The sequence below is a fragment of the Lissotriton vulgaris genome, chromosome 6 (genome assembly GCF_964263255.1).
Source record: "Lissotriton vulgaris chromosome 6, aLisVul1.2, whole genome shotgun sequence".
NCBI classification, from domain to species: domain Eukaryota; kingdom Metazoa; phylum Chordata; class Amphibia; order Caudata; family Salamandridae; genus Lissotriton; species Lissotriton vulgaris.
The window spans coordinates 1889443467-1889465649 of record NC_141694.1 but is presented as its reverse complement, the minus strand read 5'-3'; the positions used below and the strand labels follow the sequence as shown (position 1 = coordinate 1889465649).

At 44.9% G+C, this 22183-nt stretch overlaps 1 protein-coding gene across 4 annotated transcripts in view; it reads left to right on the top strand.

The window, feature by feature from the left end:
* LOC147709785 (uncharacterized) overlaps positions 1 to 22183 on the top strand; it is a 1097608-nt gene that overhangs the window by 636414 nt on the left and 439011 nt on the right. For all 4 annotated transcript variants that reach the window (XM_086928225.1, XM_086928227.1, XM_086928228.1 and 1 more), the window contains one exon: positions 13973 to 14119. In XM_086928225.1, the coding sequence (XP_086784351.1) occupies positions 13973 to 14119 (147 nt within the window). The remainder of the gene's footprint in view (positions 1 to 13972; positions 14120 to 22183) is intronic.

Genomic DNA, 22183 nt, shown 5'->3' with positions numbered 1-22183 from the left:
TGGTGTGATATCCCAGGTTCAGCTAAAATTAAAAAATAGCAATATTCAGCACACGGGGACTCCTTTTCCTAAAATGATCTTATTCCATAACCCATACAAAAGTACCACAGTTTGATTCTCAAATGGTCCCCCTATCTAAATTCCTGGGCAAAAACCATAATGTTCCATTTTAGTGAGCATGTCTTCCAGCAATACCGTAAATAACAAATTTCCTTGCAGTTACGGATTCCAAATTCAATAGTTGTCACCCTATCACGTCATTCCTATGTTCCATAGTCAGCAAGTTACCCCACATTTCTATTCCCTTCAACAATCCATAGATTGAACCTCCCTCATCACCACTAACCTTTCTCCTTTGTGTTTTAGAGCCCAGTGTCACAGGATACACATACAGCCTGAACTGTCGGGCTCTAACATTTTTGAAGATACGGCCAACCAATCATGACTTGGTTTACAAAGTTACCACTCTCTCTGAACTGGGCATAATCAGATTCACCAATGCTGCACCTCATTAGAAACCCAACACTACCGTCAACAAGATGACCATTCTACCCCACACCTACTCTTCATGTTGTTATGTGATAGCTTTACTTTCTGGTCTGTTTGATGAAATTACAAAGTCTTAGAATTCTCAAATCACTGTGCTTCCTTGCTTAGTATTATATTGCTTATAAAGTCTATAGACCAAGAGTCTCCTCTCAGGTTCGTCTGCTTCCAACCAATGCAGATTGCGCATTGGTGGAACAGCAATACAAATTATCGCCTGCCGCCTCACCATGTTGAGCTCAGTTGTCATTGTGCTCAGCCAATCACAGAGCTTACTAACTATTGTACAGCCTTTAATGCCAATGGACCAAGAGAGCTTTCTCTTCGGTCCTGTTAGGTGTTTCAGCCAATCAGGACATTTCTAATAATATTGATTCAACCAAAACACTAAAACATGTTATAATTCCAGCCTGCCATTGAAAATCGCTACATTCTGGATGCTCCCTAAGAGACATAGCCTGAACTATGTGGCCTGTGAAGGAATATATATTGGCACTGAATTACCTTTGAAAAAAATTTATAGTGGAAGTACCATCCAAAGCATATCCCCAGTCGTTCATGAACAGCAGTTCTGTCCCTTTGAATTTCCTTTCCACTCCAGCAAGTATTAGCTCCATTCAAACACTTCTCACTGTTTCAACCAAAATGATCTATTCTTGCATCTATCCGAGTATGTCATTATTATAACTTCGCAAAGAGAAAGTTTTTACTTCGGAGATATGCTCGTTAGCATTCCATATAAATTGCTTGGCCCATAGATCAGTAATAGTTAATACTGGGCTTTCTCCTTTTGCCAATAGACAAGGCACAGCATATAACACATCTTCTATGGCTAACAAGACACTATAGTCTTACACAGGAATTTCCCTCCGTATCCCAACCAATTAGAACTTGTTCTCTTTGCCATACAAATCATTCCTATTTCCAACTTTCCAAGCAGAAACCAAAGATTTTTTCGTGGCTAGCTGTTCTAAATGAAAATTAGTATGTAAATAAATATAATTAGAGAAAAAAGTAACAACTGGTCACAGGGGGTTGCATAATCACCCCAGGATAACAATTGGACATTGACCACTACTCATCAGGACTTGTAACCTGAGGAACTTACCCCAGACTGTGGAGACCTAGCGATTTGGCTGATGCCCTGGTGGAGTTACAATATAGCTAAAGAGGAGATGGGTTGCAGATTCCCTCCCTGCCGTCACCTACCCAGCCGGACCTTGGGCAGATTTTCCCCTCATCTCTATGTCCTATCTTCCTCCTACCCCTTTACCCTATCCCCTTACCCTTCCTTGCTCCATTCACCTTGTCCCCTATGTTCTATAAATACCTTTCTTGATACTTATGTAACTTTTTACTGATGTAAATTGCAACATTATTGTTCCTCATGTAAGGCGCTCTGATTCCCTCTGGTCTAGCCAGCGCTATATAATAACTCATTAATTAAATTTGTTCCCATTCAGTACTCTTTCCCACTTTGTCTACCTCCCTAGCTCCTAGCTCCTATCCCCTCTCCCCTGAATCTCTCATCTCGCTTGCTAGTCTGCCTATCCCCCTGTCATTTGTGCCCTTTGACTAAGCACTCCTTCTCCCCTTGTTGGGGAAAGATCCAATATTTATACTTTGGAGTCTCGGTGAACCCGCTGAGAGAGTCCACTGCACCAAGGGAGCCACTCACAGCTGAGGTATGGTATGGCACCCCTTGCCAAAGCACTCCATCTCCCCTTTTTGGGGAAGGATCCAGAAGGTAGGCCTTGGAGTCTCAGAGTCCCCTCTGAGAGAGTCCACTGCATAAAGGGAACCTCCCGCAACTGAGATAGGGAAGTGATACCACTTCCCCTGGGATCACAGCTTCCTGGATTTTGGACGTTGCTTTGACTCGTCTACCGGTTTGTGTTCCCAGTCACCCTTCCCTTCCTCTTTCCGTGCGGTGTCCTTCACCCTCCCCTCCTCTTTCCCACCTTCATTACCTGTCTACTTCCCCAGCTCCTTCCCCCTCCCCTGAATCTTTCCCCCTGCCTGCTTTTCCCCTTTTGTATTTGTGCATACAAGTAACTATGTTGCCATGCTCTAATAACTGTGTAACCTTTGTAAAGATGTAACCTGTAACTATGATCTGATGCTCATGTAAAGCACTCTGATACCTCTGAGTCTAGCCAGCGCTATATAAAACCTTTGAAATAAATAAATGAATAAATAAATAAAGATCAACCCCACAATTTGAACAGCCTGCCGTCCAATCTAACCAGTAGGAAATCAAAACACAATGCAGGATCCTTAAAATATATCTCACAGATGAACCTTCAGTCTATATCGAAGTAGACGCTATTCCCATGTCCATTTTCAATTGCCTGTTCAAATCAAACACCTATTACTATGGCACTCGCATACCTCTGTTCATAGAATTTCATTAAAGGTGAATCCTTAGATAAACAAATCAAAAAGCAATGTGAGAGCCTAAAAATATAGGTCCAAGATGAATCATCAATCGATATTGGGTCTCCCTGAAACAGCCATGGTCCCATGCCCACTTGTAATAAACTATTCAGCCAAACTAGTGTCTAAAAAGGACCTTATATACCTCTATGCCTTCCATTATTACTTCAGTCAATCTCTGAGGCTATTTAATTTAGAGAAAATAGTATTGCTCATTTTCCAGAGTTAGGCCGATAGTTCTGTATCTACTAATCCACTTCGCTTCTTCCTGTCTGAGCTTCAATTCTATGTCACACCCCCTCATGTCTTTCTATATCCTGTGGACTCCATGGAAGTTAAAACCAACATTATTAGGGTGGCAGTTCCTAAAATGTTCTGCTATTAGGTATCTTTCAGAATTATTCAATATGGGTCTCCGATGTTCTTAGATTCTTAACTTCAAAACCCTCTTGGAGCTACTAATATAGACTTTGGTACAGCTACAAACAATTGCATAAACCACAAAAGAATATCACAGTTGATACATTTGTTTAAGTGGTGTGTTTTCCTTGTATTGTACCATGACTACATATGATACAGAACCCACATGTATAAATATTCTTTGGTTGGCGAGGCAATCAACTGGCCCCAGATTTTTCAATGGGTTCTTGATAGTTTCACATCATTTTAATTTTGATGGCAGCACTTTTCCTATATGTCACAGAGGTTTGGTTATAAATCCAAATTTGTATGCAACATTTTGTATATTTCGTTATGTTCCCTGCTATATGTCGATATAAATGCAAGCCTGTCCCATGATTGCTTTTTGAGATTTTACACCAAGGTTTTAATTGTTTTAATTTTCGGAACTCTTGCTTTTTTTTTTTAAGTTGTGCTCTGGATAACCTCTTAACCTTAGTCTTTTTTTCAGGTCAATTAAACAAGTACTGAAATCCTCATCATGACTCAGTTTCTTCAAATCCTTATCATTTGCCCAAAAAGGATGCCTATGATCACTGATGAAGGATGGGCACTATTGGCCCGCAAGATATTGTTCATAACAGTTTCTTTTCGAAATAATCTGCTTTGAATACTGTCATTCGAAATGTAGAGTTGTACATCCAGAAAATCAATCTTGTTGGGATCATGACACATTGTGAACAGCACCTCATATCTGTTATCATTAAGGAAATCAACATATTCTTACAAGCTGATTTGGTGCCTTTCCAAGTAATCAAACAATCAAAATGTTGTCAATGAAACAACCACCAAAACAAAACATCTTCCATCCACTTTCTTGCATGTGTGGCCAAGGCGTGCTACCTCTCCAGCCATCTAATGAAGAGGATGGCATGAGAGAGACCAAACCTGGACCGCATACCTGTGCCCTGAGTCTTATGGTACCATTCTCCTTCAAAAAGAAAAATGTGTTTTTCAAGATTAGAGCACTCATTTCCAACAACATTTTGGAATGTTTCAAAAGACTTGCAACCCTTTTAAAGAAGTAGTACTTCAGTGCCCATTGTCCTAGATCATTTTCTATACACGAATAAAGCCCTACTACAGCCTGCGTCACAAAACTCATGGTCGTATCCCAAAACACATTCTGTACTCTATTTAATACATCCATTGTATCTCAGATGTATGATGGTAAATTCATGACTAAAGGTTTTAAGAACAAGTCAAGATATTCTGAAAGGTGTTCTGTCAAACTGCCAATGCTAGAGATGATGGGTCCTCCTGGAGGATTTTGACGTGATTTATGGTTTTTGGGCAAAGTATTCATGAATGGAAATCTGGGATTAGGAATATTTAAATACTTAATTCGCTGTCCTCTAGAAGCCACATTTCTTTCCAGGAGAATAGTTTGTCAGCTATTCCTCTGCCTGCTTCCCAGGTGGGAATATACAACTGTTTCTTGCAACATTTCCCATCACTCAGTTGTCCTTTTTTTCATTATTGTGATCCGTCCTGCACATAATGACAATATTCCCACCCATATCTGCCTCACTTATTACTACTGACTGATCTGAACCTAGATCATCTAAGGCTTCTCTCTCTTCTAGGGTGAAATTCGGTTGTCTATTATGGTATCTATCTTTAACAAATGTATGATCTTCTATTATTTCTATGTCCTTTTTTGTCATTTTAACAAACAAGTCAATGGCTGCAGACTGGTTTCCACGTGGTATACATTTTGATGGAAATGCTAATTCACAGATACAAAAATAATCCATTTCTATATTGAGCATGGCATGAAGAACATTTTCCTTATTAGACAATGATAAAAACAGTTTACAGCCATTGACTGTAGAGAGACTGAAGAGAGTATTATTTCCAGTTTCAGTATTAATATTGCCACCTGAGTTATTAAAATCGTTATTATAAAAATGTATTACAATTACCCCATACCTTTTTTCTATAGAAACTCAGATAACTTGATAATAAGGGAAAATGTTCAGAGTTTTCATCACAATGATAGAGAATTGATAAGAAATAAGTGCTGCCAACCCTCCTTTTGTATGTTCATTTGCCGAAGGAGTAGTAGGAGTTATTATGAAGTAGAAAAAACATTTATATGATAGTCCTCCTTACTCAAGGTCTCCTGTAAACATGTTATCTCGGCAGATGTTACAAGCTTTGACCAGTCTGAGTTTTGTAATTTCGTTCTTACCCCTGCCACATTCCAACAATTAACTATTAAGTGTTAATTTGGGGAATCTGAAGGTATGTTTATGTTTATGTTTTTGGGATTTTTATTGCGCGCAACTACCCTGGGGTGTCTCGGCGCATATCGGACTTCCTGGGACAGAGAGCAGCCAGATGATCATTGATTAAATAACCAGGTTTTCAGAAGTTTACGGAAGATGATGAAAGTGGGACTGGTTTTGATGGACAAAGGGAGAGAATTCCACAGCCTGGGAGTTGCTACTAAGAAACGTCTGTCTCCCCAGGTAGTGGTTCTGGTACGTGGGACAGAGAGAAGGTGGGTGCAGGATGAGCGAAGTGATCTTTTAGGAGCGTAGATTCGAAAAGCATCCTTAAGGAACCTGGGTCCTGAGTCATGGATGGCCTTGTAGGCGATACAGAGTGCTTTAAACTTTATCCGACTCTTGACCCTTAGCCAATGCAGGTGACGTATGGCCAAGGAGGTGAGGCGGTGACTAGGGATGCCGAGCAGGATTCTGGCTGCAGCATTTTGGACTGATTGTAGTTTGGTTAAGACCTGTTCTTGCGTGCTGAGGAAGAGAGCGTTGCCATAATCCATCTTGGAAAAAACAAGGGTGGTGATCAATGTTTTTCCTGCAGCTGGAGGGAGATATGGCAACAGCTTCTTGATCTTCCTCAGCATATAGGAGGAGGATGCGACCACTGCATTCACATGGTGCTTGAATAACAGCTTGTCATCGAACATGACACCGAGGTTTCTGACCTTGGCAACCGGAGTGGGAGGTGAACCCATTTCAATGGGCCACCAAATAGAAGACCATTCCGGTGAAAGGTTGCCAATGGTCATCACCTCGGTCTTGTCCGAATTTAATTTCAAGCAGTTACTGGACATTCATGAGCTAATGGCGGACATCCCTCATGGAATCTTGCAGCAACGGCTGGTCCATCTTATGTACCGCCAACACCAATTGGGTGTCATACGCATAGGTGGTTAAGCGCAGCCCATGTGCTTTTATGACCCTCGCCAAATCCGCCACATATATATTAAATAATGTGGGGCTTAGCGAGGAGCCCTGGGGCACCCCGCACGGAAGGGTGAAGGTAGGCGAGTAGAAAGGGCCCAGTTTCACCACCTGCGTGCGGTTGGCCAGAAACAAAGCAATGAGGTCCCTGGCAAGATGGGTCACCCCCAAGGATGTGACATGGTCGATCAAGATGGAGTGATCGACCGTGTCAAAGGCAGCGGACAGATCTAAGAGTACAAGGACCGCCGCCCCACCCTGGTCCATTATAGTCCTAATCTCGTCAGAGGCCTTTATCAAAGCGGTTTCTGTGCTGTGGCCCTTCCTAAACCCGAACTGGGTATCATCTAAAAGTTGGTGACAGTCGATGAACCCTGAAAGCTGTTTGTTCATGACTGCTTCAAATATTTTTGCCGGGAATGGGAGGCAGGCAATAGGTCTGTAACTAGCTGAGTCAGCAGGGTCCAGGGACGTTTTTTTTAACAGGGGCTTGATGACTGCCTTTTTCCAAATTTCAGGATAAATGCCTGTCTGGAAGATGGAATTACCTAAGTCCGTGAGCAGGGAAGTAATAACCTCAGTGAGAGCGCTCAGTATGGAAGGGGGGCAAGGGTCTAAAGGAGACCCAGATTTAATAGAAGTGATAAGCTTGCTGATCTGGTCTGTCGAGACCAATTGAAAGTTGGAAAAGGTAGGTGTAAGTGAAGGGGACAGAGGAAGGGGGTCAGGGCAATCCGAGCATTTAGGGAAGGAGAAAGATGAATAGATATTAGTGACCTTGGTGGAAAAGAAAGTTGCTACCGCGTTACAAAGATCTTGAGATGGCTCAATGGGAGGTCCCGTCGGAAGGTTAGAGAGAGAATCGACTACTTGAAATAGCTTTCTTGCAGAGTTCTGGGCAGATTCAATCTGGGCCTGAAAAAAGGGCTTTTATGTTTAATAATAGATCTCTTGTATAGCGCTAGCGCATCTTTGTAGGTTTGCTTGTCCGAAAGACTGTAGTGCTTGCGCCAGCGCCTTTCTAAATTCCTACAATACTGCCGTTGTAGTCGAAGATCCTCTGTGAACCATTGGGCAGATGGCGTGGCCCGGTTAGAAGTGATGGATTTGGCCGGGGCAACTTGATTAATTGCATCCAGAATCCATTTCTGGTACCTGCTGGACAGTAGACTGGGGTGAGGTGATGCCTTGTAAGGAGATCCAGCCAAGATATTGGACAATAAAGGGTAGTCCAGGTTTTTCCAGGCTCTGGTACTAATGGGGGTACGAGATGTGGGCTGAGGAGGGTTAGGGTTATGAGCCAAGATGGTGAAAATGATTCCAAGGTGGTCCGACCATACTACGGGAAGAACAGTGGAGAGTGAAATGTTGGGGTTGTTGGTGAACAAACCATCAAGCGTGTGACCTGCTTGATGAGTAGGGGCTGCCACTAACTGCTGTAATACTACCCCAAGTAGATCGGCAATAAGTTGAGTGGTGTCTTTGTCCCCTGCGACTTCCAGATGAAAATTGAAGTCCCCCAAGATGGTATAGTCAGAATGGGCTAAGGAGAGTTCCGTAAATTCATCAAGAGTCGAGAGGAAACGAGTATGCGGGCCAGGGGGATGGTATAAAAGAATTCCCTTATAAACTTGATTGTGATTAAGTGTGATGGAAAAGGCACAGGCTTCACAATCCAGTCGATGAATAGGTTCGATCTTGGAGTGAAAAACCGCTTTATGGATAATGGCTAAACCACCTCCTCTCCCCGTAGTTCTGTCTTGTCTTACCACACAAAAACCCTCCGGTGTGGCCGAACAGAAATCCGGGCCGGAGGCAGCATCTCCCCAAGATTCGGTCACCCTTCCTTGACGGCTCTTTATTAATCTGTAGGGCTCCAAAGACCTTGGACCTTTAATTCCCCATATGACAGCACAATCTGTTTCCGTCAATCCAGGTCATCTAACTGCAATAATGGAGTGTTATCTGTTTGACATGGTAAGCGGTACATCGGGCTTACTTAGCAATACCAGCTGACCTCTCTGCTGATTTTCCCATGTTCTAATACTGCCCTCAGCAAAGTATCATAATGGGAGAGCTTTGATCTTACTTTTCTCAGAAGGTCTTTATGCTAAGTGGTCAAATAAATGTGCAACAATGTGTGGTCTTCTAAAATTGACAATTATGCAATTACCTGTGTTTTTTTTGGGTGAGCTAGGTTGTTCTCTTCACATGTATCACCACCCGTGCCAAGTCCCCCACCCAACCCGTATTTAGTGTTAACCAGTACACAGTTTTATTTCACAAAGTAAGGTCATCTTTGCTACCCTCTTTTAAAAAAATGGGCACATCCTTTAGGATTATGATGTATGGGGTACACTCAAGGGGAAGGTGGGGATAGCCATTAGCATAATTTTGTTCCCTTTCATCTGCTCTTCCCTGTTGCTCTTTGTTGTCTTTAAGGGTATCATTGGTACTTACTGGTGTTAATTGTGAAGGATGTGTAACCATAGAGTTGAGAATAGCTGGTGTTTTTTCTGTGTACTGGACCCCTAGGTTCCTCTGTTTCTCTTTCCTTTCATGGTGTACCACTACAGGGAGTTTAATCGGGGTGGAGCTCTCAAGCGTACCTTTGTCCTTCTTTTAACTGATTATTCGAAACTTTTATTTGGTTGGCCATCTTTCTTAGATATAAAAAAAGGGGGGCAAGTTCCTGCCTAATTATATCCTTAAAGAATTATTTAACTTCAACACTAAAGGGATACAGATGAGGTTGAGGGAGCGGATGAGATGAAGCTCTTTAGACATAGTTACAGATATGGGTTGACATAACCTCCCAGTGCCTGTTTCCTGCCCCCCAGTACTCTCTAGTTTTAGCTCTAGTTGCACCCCTGTCTTTTTGTCTAAATTCGGGGGCTCAAGTCCAAATCTGAATGCTGTTTACTGGGACTCTCAACTATCAGACATGGGGTGCAAATCATTTACATAAGGTGTCAATGTACTGAATGTACAGGATGAGTTTATCAGGAGTCTGTCCCCTTCGGGATGAGCAATGCATAGACCTGAACTAAGCCCTAAAGAGAGCTTTCTCTCCAAGAGTTCATTCTCAACATTTACCCCCCCCCCCCCCCTATTGCTTTTCCTAGCATTCGGACTATTGTAGTGGTGGCTTTGTGCGGAGGTTAAACCTGATCCTTTTTTCTTCCCCATTGTCTCACAAATTAAATAATCTTAAAGTACTATACTGTTGTTGTTAGTTCCTCCACTTATCTTCCAAGATATATTGGCAATCAGGTGGGCTATCGCACGGAGAAACTGAAGCAAAATGCAGCATATGTAAATGTGCTTCGATTTATATAGCGCGCTTTAACCCAGGGGCCTCAAGGCACTTGCTTAGGGAACCCGTCCTGGTATTCCCCTGTGAGATACCACAGCCAGGTATCCACAAGGTGAAAGCCAGGCATCCCGCCGCGAGGGGCCGTAGTGGAGATTAAGCAAGCTATTGCCCAGAGTCGCAGAGTGTGACCCCGTGAGTTGAGTAGGCACCAGAGCGAGAATTGTCGACTCCGTGGAATTTTTGAGCCCGAGACCCGCCAAGGCGGGGAATCGAACCCTGGTCCACGGCCGATCTCAGCTTCTGGGTCTGCCGCCTCTAACCACTGAGCCACACTTCTCCACCTTTAAGCCTTTAAGCAACAAAAGAAACAGGCCATTCTATAATGACAAGCCAAATAGTATGCAACAGTGGCCCGTGCAGGTATGAGCGGTGGGGCTGGGTGGGGCGGGTATTTCGACAGACGACCACGAGGAAAAAATAATTATTTATTTAATTTTCCCTCGTGGTAGTCTGTCGAATCCCCAAACCCAGCCCCAACGCCCCCTGCTCTTACCTCCACAGTCCGCTTCTGATAGTGTGCTACCTCTCAAACTTATCTGAGGGCAGAAAAACAGCCTGTTACTTTTTACATGCATAGATCATATAGAAAACTTTAAATCTCTTTCAATGGCTTGAACATAAAAACAAATCTGCCCAGATATAGAGCCAAGAAATCCTCCCATTAAGGTCCATGGATAACTCCCACAGACATCCACGTATATCAAGGGGTCAAACTTCAGGGCACTGCATTGAGATGAGGTATGGATTGTCTGGGTATGCCAATCTGGCAACCTCCCTGCTCCACATCGAGTAGTTTGCGGCCAAGAGGAGGCTCTTCATGCCGCTCGACCAGCTGATTGGTGAAGCCCAGTGCAAGAACGGCAGGGATGGTGGGCATTAGAATAAGCACCTCTGAGCCCTCTGATGTGGGGGAGAAGCTGATGCCTTGCAGGTTCTGGGACGGAATTGTAGGTCTGGACCACATTGAAGATGGCCCATAGTTCTGACAGTGCCTCTCTTTTAGCTTTCTTCTGCCCTACATACATGGTCCAAATGTGTGTCCTTGTGAGTTCTAGTATGTTGATGTTGAAAGTTCCATCCCCTCTGGCCTGGGGAATGCATGCATCTTAGTGTATGTGTGCCTTTCACGACAAAACATACCAGCTTTTTAGCCTGCGTGGAGAACCTAGTTTGCATATGGTTTAAAGATGACTCTATGATGTGTCGGGAACTGTTGTAGCACTAATAAACTTCTAACATAACAAGTTTTTTTAAACAAACTTAAATACTATTCAAATCATGAGGAAAATATTTGTAAGGGATTATACCAACAATACCTACTTTTACTATGAGCTCAGCTTAGGGCAGCAATACATCCAACAAACTTAAACAACACATCTTGAGAGTAGCAACCCGTAAGAAAGTGAAATGGTTTAATTCAAAACTCTGTGATTTTTTGGCGCGGCAGAATAGCAGATATGGAACAGCAGTATGCTGGAATGGTAACTTCTTCACCCTTTACATTAAGCAATCACCAAGATACAATGTTCAACATAAAACACAGTTGCAATAATTTAACAGTACTATAACATCAATAATATCCAAAACATTGTGAATGTGACATCTGGACACTGCAATGGTGAGAAAAAGAGAGAGAGAGAGGGAGAGAGAAAGAGGGAAGGAGACAGGGGGAAGAGAGAGAGAGAAAGAGAGAGAGAGAACGAACAGAAAAAAATGGTGACTTTGTCAAAAAAACGCAGGGCCATACGTATCAAAAATCGAATTTGCGATTCCCAATTTGCGATTTATAGCTAATCACATTTTGAGAATCGCAAATCGGTATCTAAATAAATACTCGCAAATTTTGCAATCTCGCTAGTAAGGAATCGCAAATCGGAAATTCAGGTACAGCTTGATGACATGACAACCAGGAAGTGTGACTACCCATGCTGCACCTGAGTTTCAGAAGCAGAGTGAGAGGCTGGGAGGAGAGTTGAGGCACCACTGCACTGCTACTGTGAGAGGAGACCTGGCCAGCCAGGACAACCAGAAGGGGGGAACAACAAGGAAATGAAAAAAAAAATTCTGAAAGGGAACAGAAGGTCTTGATACAGGAGATGGTGGTAAGCCATGAGCTTCTCTACTTGAAGAAATACCTGCGCGAGCCAGAGACACGCAAAAGAAGGATATGGGCTAACTCCATTCGTGTCACCCACCGCAGCGTTGAGGATTTGCGAAAACGCTGGTATGACATGCGTTAGCGCTCAGAGGAAAAGGTCGCTGCCAGGCAGGAGGAGGCTAAAAAGACCAGTGGTGGGACCTCCACTTCCACTGTTTCCACAAAACTGAAGGAAATGGTCGAGGGGACCCTGCTACCGGAGAGTGTGAGGGACGTGGCAGACCTTGACAGCTCCAACCACCCAGACCCAAGACAAGGTAAGAAGCATGCCATCACACCGCCCGACATTATCCCCCACCCGCCTCCCATTTCCCCCCTCCATATTATGATGGCCGGGGGGACCGTCCGCTGCTTTTCTGCCCAGTCGACGGGCAGAAAGCGGTTGAAGATGGTGGTGGTGTCTGCTAGACACGCCATCCGGTGTCTGCTAGACACGCCATCCACTTGTTGCAGTGAAATGTAGGGGGGCCCATAATGGTCCCCCAAAACCAATCCCTGACAGCCTTTCAATGACGGTTTACCTGCCACGAAAGGCTGGCTGAAGACAGCATTCTAGTCACCGCCATCCCTTTATGGATGCAGACCACTCGGCCAGGCAATCAGAACAATTGCCTGTGGCAGTTCTGTGGCGGGCAGTCTTTGCGTCCCCCACCATCGTAATGTGGCGGGGGGAAATTGCGGTCTGATGGTGGAATGACCGCCACCGCATGGCTGGCGATGACGATCCTTCCACCATCGTAATGACTCCCTTAGTGTGGCGAATGACTGTATGGTCTTTTTGAGAATGCGCGCATCTCCGGTCAAACGCGTTTTATTGAGACCATTGTGGTGTTGCTGCCTATCTATGGGATCGATCTGAATATTTCTGTTCTTGCAAGTGTTAGGTGTTTCTCACCTGTGATCTGCCAATCAGTTGCTTCAGGTCTAAGTTGCAGGGCTTGCTTAGTTACATATTTCTGACTTGGGGTTGAGAGAGGGATAACATCGGATTAATTCAACAACAGAGATGCAATTTCATTTTTACACGTTCATATATCATGGTGTGAATCGTACTGTCTAATATTAACACCTATTTAAACAACAATTGATTATCGGAAGGCAACTGTGACAGTGGATACAAATACAAATATTTTCTGGACTGAATGGCACTAGAACGTTTGTTTCTTCCTCCTCTACAGACAACAGCATAAAGGAAAAGGGGTTCACTAGCATTCGCTTCATGGAAACTGAAGCATCATGCAGAAATATCAAATTGAATTATACTCTGGTCAGTCGCTTACTCAACCCTTCTATTTTTTTATTTTTTTGACTGGCTTTGAGATATTTTATATTATTTATTTAATTTTCAATTACATCATTGGGTGACATTAATCGTTTTGCAGGTTCAAAAACTTACAAACATTTATATTTTTCCAGTTTGCTTTAGGACAACAATCACTTATTGCAGGGCAAAGTCTAAAGCAATATTTTTTGCATGGAAAATGACAACAAAAAGAAAACATGCAGGGTTTTTTCTGCTTCAAATACTACTTTTGTAAATGTTTTCTCTGTCAATTTGTTTAAAAACCACTGATTTTAATGAATTTGTGAGGTTGTGACAGCCAAGCAGTATTTTGGGGGGATTATTTAATAAAATGGGGCTAAGTGACGCAAAGCACTGCGTCAAACACTTACCATTCTAAAACCCTAAAGACAGAACAGAAAAGTGAGCAACACCCCTCAAGCGCCTGTGCAGACATTAGTAAGTAACAGTCATTGTGTTAATTGGAACTTTTTCTGTTACAGACAAAGCGGGCTTGTGTCCCCCTGAAAACAATGCCAGAAGCTGTACCTACCCATTAGAGCCCAACGACTGCCTAAGTGATGGCAATTGTCCCGGAAAGGAAAAGTGCTGCGGCGCCTGCACAAAACAGTGCACCAAGCCTTATCAAGGTATGTGGGTAATCTCCTGGTCTATTGCAAAACATACTATAGTCGTATCTAACAGGTCAGGAGTTCATAACTCACAGGTGAAACCAATCACATACAAGATAAACCGAATATATGAATAAAAGCAAGCAAAGCCAGAAGCAAAATAGGGAGTGTGCCTTGTAATTTATCAACTAAGTTGTATGTATTTAGCATGTAGCTTTCTATCAGAAACGTTGTACACAGCATCAAAAACACTATTATGGTACATTGGCAATTTGGCAAAACACATATACCTGGCTGGAGATGGAGAAAGGGACATAAAGTATGACAATGCATGCATATACTCAAATTAAAATACTTGCACATTAAAAAGCTTCTGGGTTCCTCAGGCAGACCAGCCAATGATGAGAAGACAGGCTAAAGGCGCAAGTTTGCAGATAGTAGTTGTGAGCTAATGAAGAGGGGTCTACCCAGAAGCTGGCTCTTCGGCCTAGGCAGGGGAGCGTTGCCCCACTGCTTCAACTGCAAATTGAATACAAAATATAAACTGTTAATAAAGTTTGTTATTATCATTTTCTTTTTTGTATTCAGCTTTCAGCTGAAGCCAGGTGGTCGGGGATGGGCTCCAAGCGTCACGGGGGGGCAGTTGTAGCAGCACCTAAAGTTCCAATGAAGTTTTTGCCGGCCATCTTGGGGCAGACAAAGTGTCATGCGCACTCTGCATGTTCTCCATGCAGGCTGTATTACAGTCTGCGTTGACAACATGCACAGTCTGCCAGCCCCTGTTTGAGCGCTAATCCACGGCACTCAGACCTATCACAACGTTGCTATGGCAACATTGTGATTGGTCAGGGTATTCTGGGAGGCTGTGTGCTTCCTGCCTAGAGGAGGACGGAGAAAGTAGAGGTGGCAGCCAGAGGTTAAAAAGGTAAGTGCTATATTTTATTATTCCTTCCCTCCCTCGTTCTCTCTGCCGCCTCACCACACCTGGTAGGTAGCAGCCGCTACTGGGTTTACTTTGAAGTTGGATGGGAGAACATACACCCTACACAACACAGAGATACTATTGGGACTGGCCCCAGCAGCATAGACTCTCTTTATTCAAATCAAATCAAATCAAATCAAATCAAAATAAGCTTTATTCGATGTAAATTGTTATATCAGAAAAGCACAGTACATTAAAATATATGCCTCATATTGTACATGTGCAATGACAAACCATTTAAAATAACGTTCGTTTAAGATAAAAGCTGCAACATCATTTCATATGCATCTATGAACACAACAGTTTCTAACTATAATCATATCGCAGTAAAGAAGAATGAGGCATTACTTTGTTTTACTGCCACCTTTCATGTATTTAGTTAAACCATCAATAAAAATTCCATCATTTAAAAATTGCAGTTTAAAAAAAGCAGGGCAGCATTGTCTCAAACCTAACTCTTTTAAGATAGGCAAGATCCATCTTTTCTGTAGTAGTGTAGAACATTTACAGAAAAATATAATGCGATTGGTGGTCTGGGTAGATATATCGTTGCTTGTCTTTATTCATTCCTGAGCCACGCCCGCCTGGATGGAAGCATGCTTCACACACCACCCACTGTGTAGAACCCAGGTGGCTCACAATAGCAGTTTACAGTCAATGTCAGTGTGAGCTGTGCAGGAGCTGAGCTTTAGACAGTCTTAACAGAATTTTGGTTTGTGTGAGTTTTTGTTTCAGGAATAGCCATCCTTCTCCAGTATTGGGGTGTCTTTCATAGATTCACATGCTTGAATATTCCCCGTCGTCGGAGTGGGAGTCCCACGGTAAATAAAATAGCAATAAATGCTAAATATATAATAATATATAATAAATATATATATACATAATAAGGAAAAACCCAAAAAATGCATACAATAACCATCTGGTACCTAACCAAGAGTTTCCACATAGGAATGCATGGGGAAAAAGAAGTTCCAATGCAGCCTATCCTTGTCATTATGTTAGTCCAAACTGCAGCCAATCAGGCGCCAGCAGCCCTCTAGAACCTTCTCCTCAGAGCTCAAGCCCTCAGATTTTCTACCGCACGTCGTGTGTAAGGGAGTCTCCCTGAGCTCTGCTCAGTCTTCTTTCTTCAAGTGTTCCAGTTTCTTCCATAATGTCTTCAAGTAAGAAGTCTCTCTTCAGAGCTTGCTCCTCCTGTGGAAAGCTGCGATTATTTCATGATGACCCACACAGTAAGTGTATTTACTGCCTTTACCCGGACAATGAAGTGGGTACCTGTAAACTCTGTAGAAAATTCTCAGAGAAAACTCAAAAGGACAGAGAAGGCCGTTTACTTGTCTGGCTTCAGAGGCTTAAAGACAAAGATAATGTAATGTCTGACGCTGAAAGTCTTGGGTCAGGACGTTCTAAAGCAGCTTCTAAACGTGGTAGTGTGCAGGAGGTGCCTTCACCATTTCTTAAAAAGAGGAAAGTTTCCCTCACAATGACCCCTGCGGTGTCTTCACCTTTGCCTACCACGTCTGGGCCCACGAGACAAAGCTCTCAGGCTCCTTCTGCTTCAAAGTCCAGTTTTTCTGTGAGGAAAACGGATTTGCCGTCGACGACGGTGGTTTCTACTCCGTCGACGAGAATGGCTGTCTCTGGTTCCAAATCGACGACGACAGTCACAACGACGCTGGCCTCTGGATCGTCGTCGGCTTTAGCGTTGACGTCTTCATCGTCGATGAGAGTGGTTCTCAGCTCTAAGACTGTGTCTTCTGTGATTCCTATTTCATCTTCAACGACGAAAAAAAGCTCACTCGTCGACGACCCGGTCGTCGTCGACTAGAGGTATGAAGGCTTTGACTCCGTCGACGCTCTCGTCGACGAGCGCACCGTCGACGGCTATCCCGTTGACGAGGGGACTTGTTCCATCTGCTCCGTCGACGACCGCTCCGTCGACGACCGCTCCGTCGACGACCGCTCCATCGACGACCGCTCCGTCGACGATGACTCCGTCGACGATGACTCCGTCGACGAAGACATTGAAAGTGAAGGTTCCGTCGACGATGACTCCATCGATACCACTGAAGACTGCTCCGTCGACGGTCTCCTCGTCGACGATGGCATCCAAATCGATCCCATCGCAGAAGTCAATTGATGTCATGCCGTCGACGCGTACGCAGGACACAATTTCGACGCCGGCCTCTTCTTTTGCTACAATGCCTCTATGCCCTTGCAGTCCAGCAAACCACAGTTCGAAACTCTTACAGAGCAAGAGATGATTAATCCTCCATCTCCGCTGTTTGCGACTGATTCTGATCAAGAGTCTGATGACCAAGCTCACAGTCTTTCGGATCTAAATATTAAGTGCCAAGACCTCAGTAACGACGAGGAAGATGTTTATGGCCAACATCAAACGACTCACACTCAAGTTCCAACTGCGATGTTGCCTATCTCCATGATATCAAACCTCCAAAGTATGTTGGAAGACTACAATCGGCGTTTCCCACCAACGCCACAGGTTACAACAGTCCCATCAGTAATGAATCCAGTTTCTGACCCGGTTCTGGCTCCTCCTCAACCAGCGTCGCCTGTAACTGTTCATCGAACTACATCAGTTCGTGTTCACACTACCATCTATCCAGAGGATGATGATGACGAGAATCCTCCAGAGCGTGAAGATGGTGAAGTTTCTGAAGTAGATGAGGATGGTGAGGAACATTTGGCGGAGTGGGATGACTATCGTGCTCAAACACCATCTCCTTCTCAGGTGCCTGCAGCGGATTCTCCTCCAGCAGACATCGCGGGCTTCCACCGGTTAATGGATAGGGCAGCACAGCGATTCAAATTGCCACGAGCACACCGAGAGGAAGATTGCTTCCTATACGATTTCAAAAACCAGCCCTTGAAACAGATCCACACAGTCCCGATTATAGATTTCATCTGGTCTGAAGGAGAGAAAATAATGAAGACGCCAAGCTCTCTACCAGCACAGCTGCCAAGGTTAGAAAAGAAATACAAAGCTCCTATAGGATCTCCAGCATGCCTTATAGGTCAACCTAAGCCCGACTCTGTCGTCACGCAGGCAGCTCAACGGGGTTCAAAGAATCCGGCGTCTACAATCACTGCTCCTCCGGACCGTGAGGGCCGTCGCCTGGATGCTATTGGGCGAAAATTTTCCTCCATGTCCTCTACAACAGTTCGAGTAGCTAACGCAATGGCCATTTTAGGCCGTTATGACCGTCAGGCTTGGGCTGACATGGCTGCCTATGTAGCGTTACTCCCAGATGCTTCCAAGGCAGAAGCACAGAAAATTCTGCAAGAAGGAGAAAGGACGGCAGAAGAACTTATAGATTGTGCAGAGGATGTAGCCTGCACCGGTTTTCGCCAGCTCGCTGGAGCGGCCGTCCTGCGTCGCCAGGGTTGGTTACGCTCAACTTCGTTTCGGCAGGAAGTTCAGGCACGAATCCTAGATATGCCATTTGACGGCGAGTCATTATTTGGAGCGCATATTGATGAAGCGCTACAATCCATTAAAAAGGACATGGACACTGCACGTGCTTTGGGTAACCTTCAGTTTAAGAAGCAGCCCTTTCGGGGTGCTCGAGGACGTGGCACTACGTCCACTTTTCGTGGAGGAAGCAGTCAATACCGGTCCTTCAACCAAGGTAACCAGCGTTACACCGGTAACCGCCAGCAGTCTTCCCGTCAGCAGCCTGCCAGAACTTACAGAGGGAAGTCTAATTTCAGAGGACAATCCAACAAACGTCAATGACTCCTCTATCGAACTGAGAATTGGAGGTCAAATCTCTCTGTTTGGTTCTCAATGGTCCTCCATTACTACGGACCGTTGGGCACTCGACATTGTGAAGAGAGGCCATGCATTGGAATTTGTCGAGGTACCTCCTCCAACGCCACCTTCCGGTACACCACCTCCGCACCTCAAAGAACTATTTCATCAGGTTCGCCTTCTCCTTCAAAAAGGTGCGGTGGAAGTTGTGCCAAAGTCGCAGAGAGGGAAGGGGTTTTATTCCCGTTTTTTCCTCGTCATCAAAAAGAACGGAGAATGGAGACCAATACTGGACTTGAGAGCACTCAATCATTATCTCAAGGACCAGACCTTCCGTATGCTCACGCTTACAGAGATCTTGCGTTTGCTCTCAGTCGGAGATTTCATGACTACCATCGATCTCCGGGACGCCTACTTCCATGTCCCAATTCTAGAGGCTCATCGCAAATTCCTGCGCTTCAAGGTGGGGCACCTTCATTTCCAATTCAGGGTCCTTCCATTTGGCCTCCGTTCAGCCCCCCGAGTCTTTACAAAAATGTTGGCTCCGGTCATGGCTTTTCTTCGTCTCCAAGGCATACAGATATTCCCATATCTCGACGACTGCCTCCTGAAGTCCCAATCCCGCGCACAACTTCTCCACCATACTGCAATCTGCCAGACAGTATTCCGTTCCTTGGGTCTGTCCATCAATCTGGAGAAATCTCAATTGCAGCCAACAACTTGCAAAGATTTCCTAGGAGCAACGCTGGACACCAACCTAGCCAAAGCATTTGTCTACGTGGAACGTCAACAGAGGATCCTCCGGCTAGTTTCGCTACTTCTCGCAAAGAAGTGCGTTTCAGTCCGCTTGTTGAAGTCTTTTCTAGGGATGGCTTCGTCATGCATCGCTCTTGTCCCTCATTGCCGACTACGAGCACGACCTATCCAACAGGCTCTGGACAAGCAGTGGCGTCAAGTCACCGGTTCCTTCAACGATCAGGTCTCCATCACCATTCCCATGAAGAAGGCGCTCAGATGGTGGGCACAACCACACCAGCTAGCAGCAGGCACGTCTTTTCTGTCCAACACCCCAGATCTAACACTGACGACGGATGCCTCCCTGGAGGGCTGGGGAGCTCACCTCCAAGACCTGTCCGTGAAAGGGAAATGGACTTTCCATCAAAAGACCTGGCACATCAACAAGTTGGAGCTTATGGCTATCTTTCTGGCCCTGAAATCATTTCAACCAGTGCTGCAGGGAGAGTCAGTTCTCATACAAACGGACAACACGACCTGCATGCATTATATAAACAAACAGGGCGGAACGAAGTCTCCGGTGTTATCCCGCCTGGCAGAGGCGATTTAAGACTGGTCCATCAATCATCAAATCCAAATCACTGCAGTACATCTTCCGGGGTTGTCCAACCTCCTGGCGGATTCCCTAAGCAGATCCCGATCATCCAACCACGAGTGGGAACTCCACCAGCCTACACTCGATATGGTCTTTCACCGTTGGGGATTCCCTGCAATCGACCTCTTTGCGACTCCAGAGAACCGCAAATGCCCCGCTTACGCAAGCTGGCATCCCCACAAAGGGTCCCAAGGCAATGCCCTTTTGATGGATTGGTCGAATCTCTTCGCCTACGCTTTTCCTCCGATCCCTCTAGTGCCTCGCGTACTTTGGAAGATGCGGAGAGAGCCTTGCCACATCCTTCTGATTGCTCCCAGGTGGCCACGACAGGCGTGGTTCTCAGAGCTGCTACTCCTGTCTCAATGCAAACCCATTCTTCTTCATCCTCGAATGGATCTTCTCTCCATGAACAGGGGTCAAATCTACCATCCGGACCCCTCTTCCCTGAGCTTGTCAGCCTGGAACCTGAGCACTGTGAATTTGCACATCTAAGCATCCCTCAGGAGTGTCGTAACATCCTCGCTCAGGCCAGGGCTCCATCAACTATAAAAACCTATAAGTTGAAATGGAAACGCTTTTGCCACTGGTGTGCAGACGCCGGAGTACATCCTTTGCGTGCCACGCCCGCTGAGCTCCTCCCTTTCTTTCTCCATCTGGCTCAGTCGGGTTTGTCACATGCTACTTTAAGAGTTTTTCTGGCGGCAATATCACGCTTCCGCCATGATGGCTCCGCCTCCTTATGCTCATCCAGATTGATACGTCAATTCTTCAAAGGACTTCTTCGGACTTTTCCTCCAGTTCGGCGTCCTCCTCCAGAGTGGCGCCTCAACATTGTCCTGTCACAATTAATGACTGCTCCGTTTGAACCAATCCATAGCGCAGACCTCAAGTATGTCACCTGGAAGGTTGTGCTTTTACTTGCTCTGACGTCCTCACGTCGAGTGAGTGATATGCATGCTTTCACGATTAAACGACCATTTCTACAGTTCAAACCGGATTCTGTGCTTTACGCACTAACCCTACTTTCCTTCCAAAAGTGCCGTCAGACTTCCATATTAATGAACCTGTTATACTGAAGTCTTTCTTTGCCAATCCGCAATCACCTGCGGAACAACGCCTGCACTCTTTGGACATTAAAAGATGTTTAAAGTTCTACATCAGCAGAACAGCCCAGTTCCGAAAATCGGATCAGCTCTTCGTGGCCTATGGCCGTTTTCAAAAAGGGCGACCAGTCACCAAACCTACAGTAGCCCGCTGGGTGGCTTCGGCGATTGCTTTCTGCCATCAGAAAGCGGGAAAGCCTTTACAGTCTACAGTAAGAGCCCACTCTACCAGGTCTGTGGCCTCTTCGACTGCACTCTTTGCCGGAGTTCCATTGCATCAGATTTGCAGAGCAGCCACGTGGTCCAGCAGGCACACGTTCACGAAGCACTACAATCTGGGTGCCATGGCTGAAGGGGATACCGCAGTGGGACAAGCTGTGCTCCGTAATCTTTTTCAATAAGGTGAGCCTCTGTTCTACCCTCCTCCTATGGTTTCCAGTCTTATGCATGTCTTCTCTATGTATACATATAGTTTTGTAACTTCTATGGCATGGTTTACACCTGTTGATTCCAACCTCTTGTGTATACATTGCATCCTGGAAACTTTGTGTTCGGATACGGACTGCTTACTATTCTATATTCAAGCATGTGAATCTATGAAAGACACCCCAATACTGGAGAAGAACAATTGTTACTTACCTGTAAACAGGTGGTTCTCCAGTATTGGTGTCTTTCATAGATTCACATGCGACCCTCCCATCCTCCCCTCAGAGGCTCGCTTCTCCTCATAGACTCTGTGGTCACTCTTGTGCTACGAAAATCTGAGGGCTTGAGCTCTGAGGAGAAGGTTCTAGAGGGCTGCTGGCGCCTGATTGGCTGCAGTTTGGACTAACAT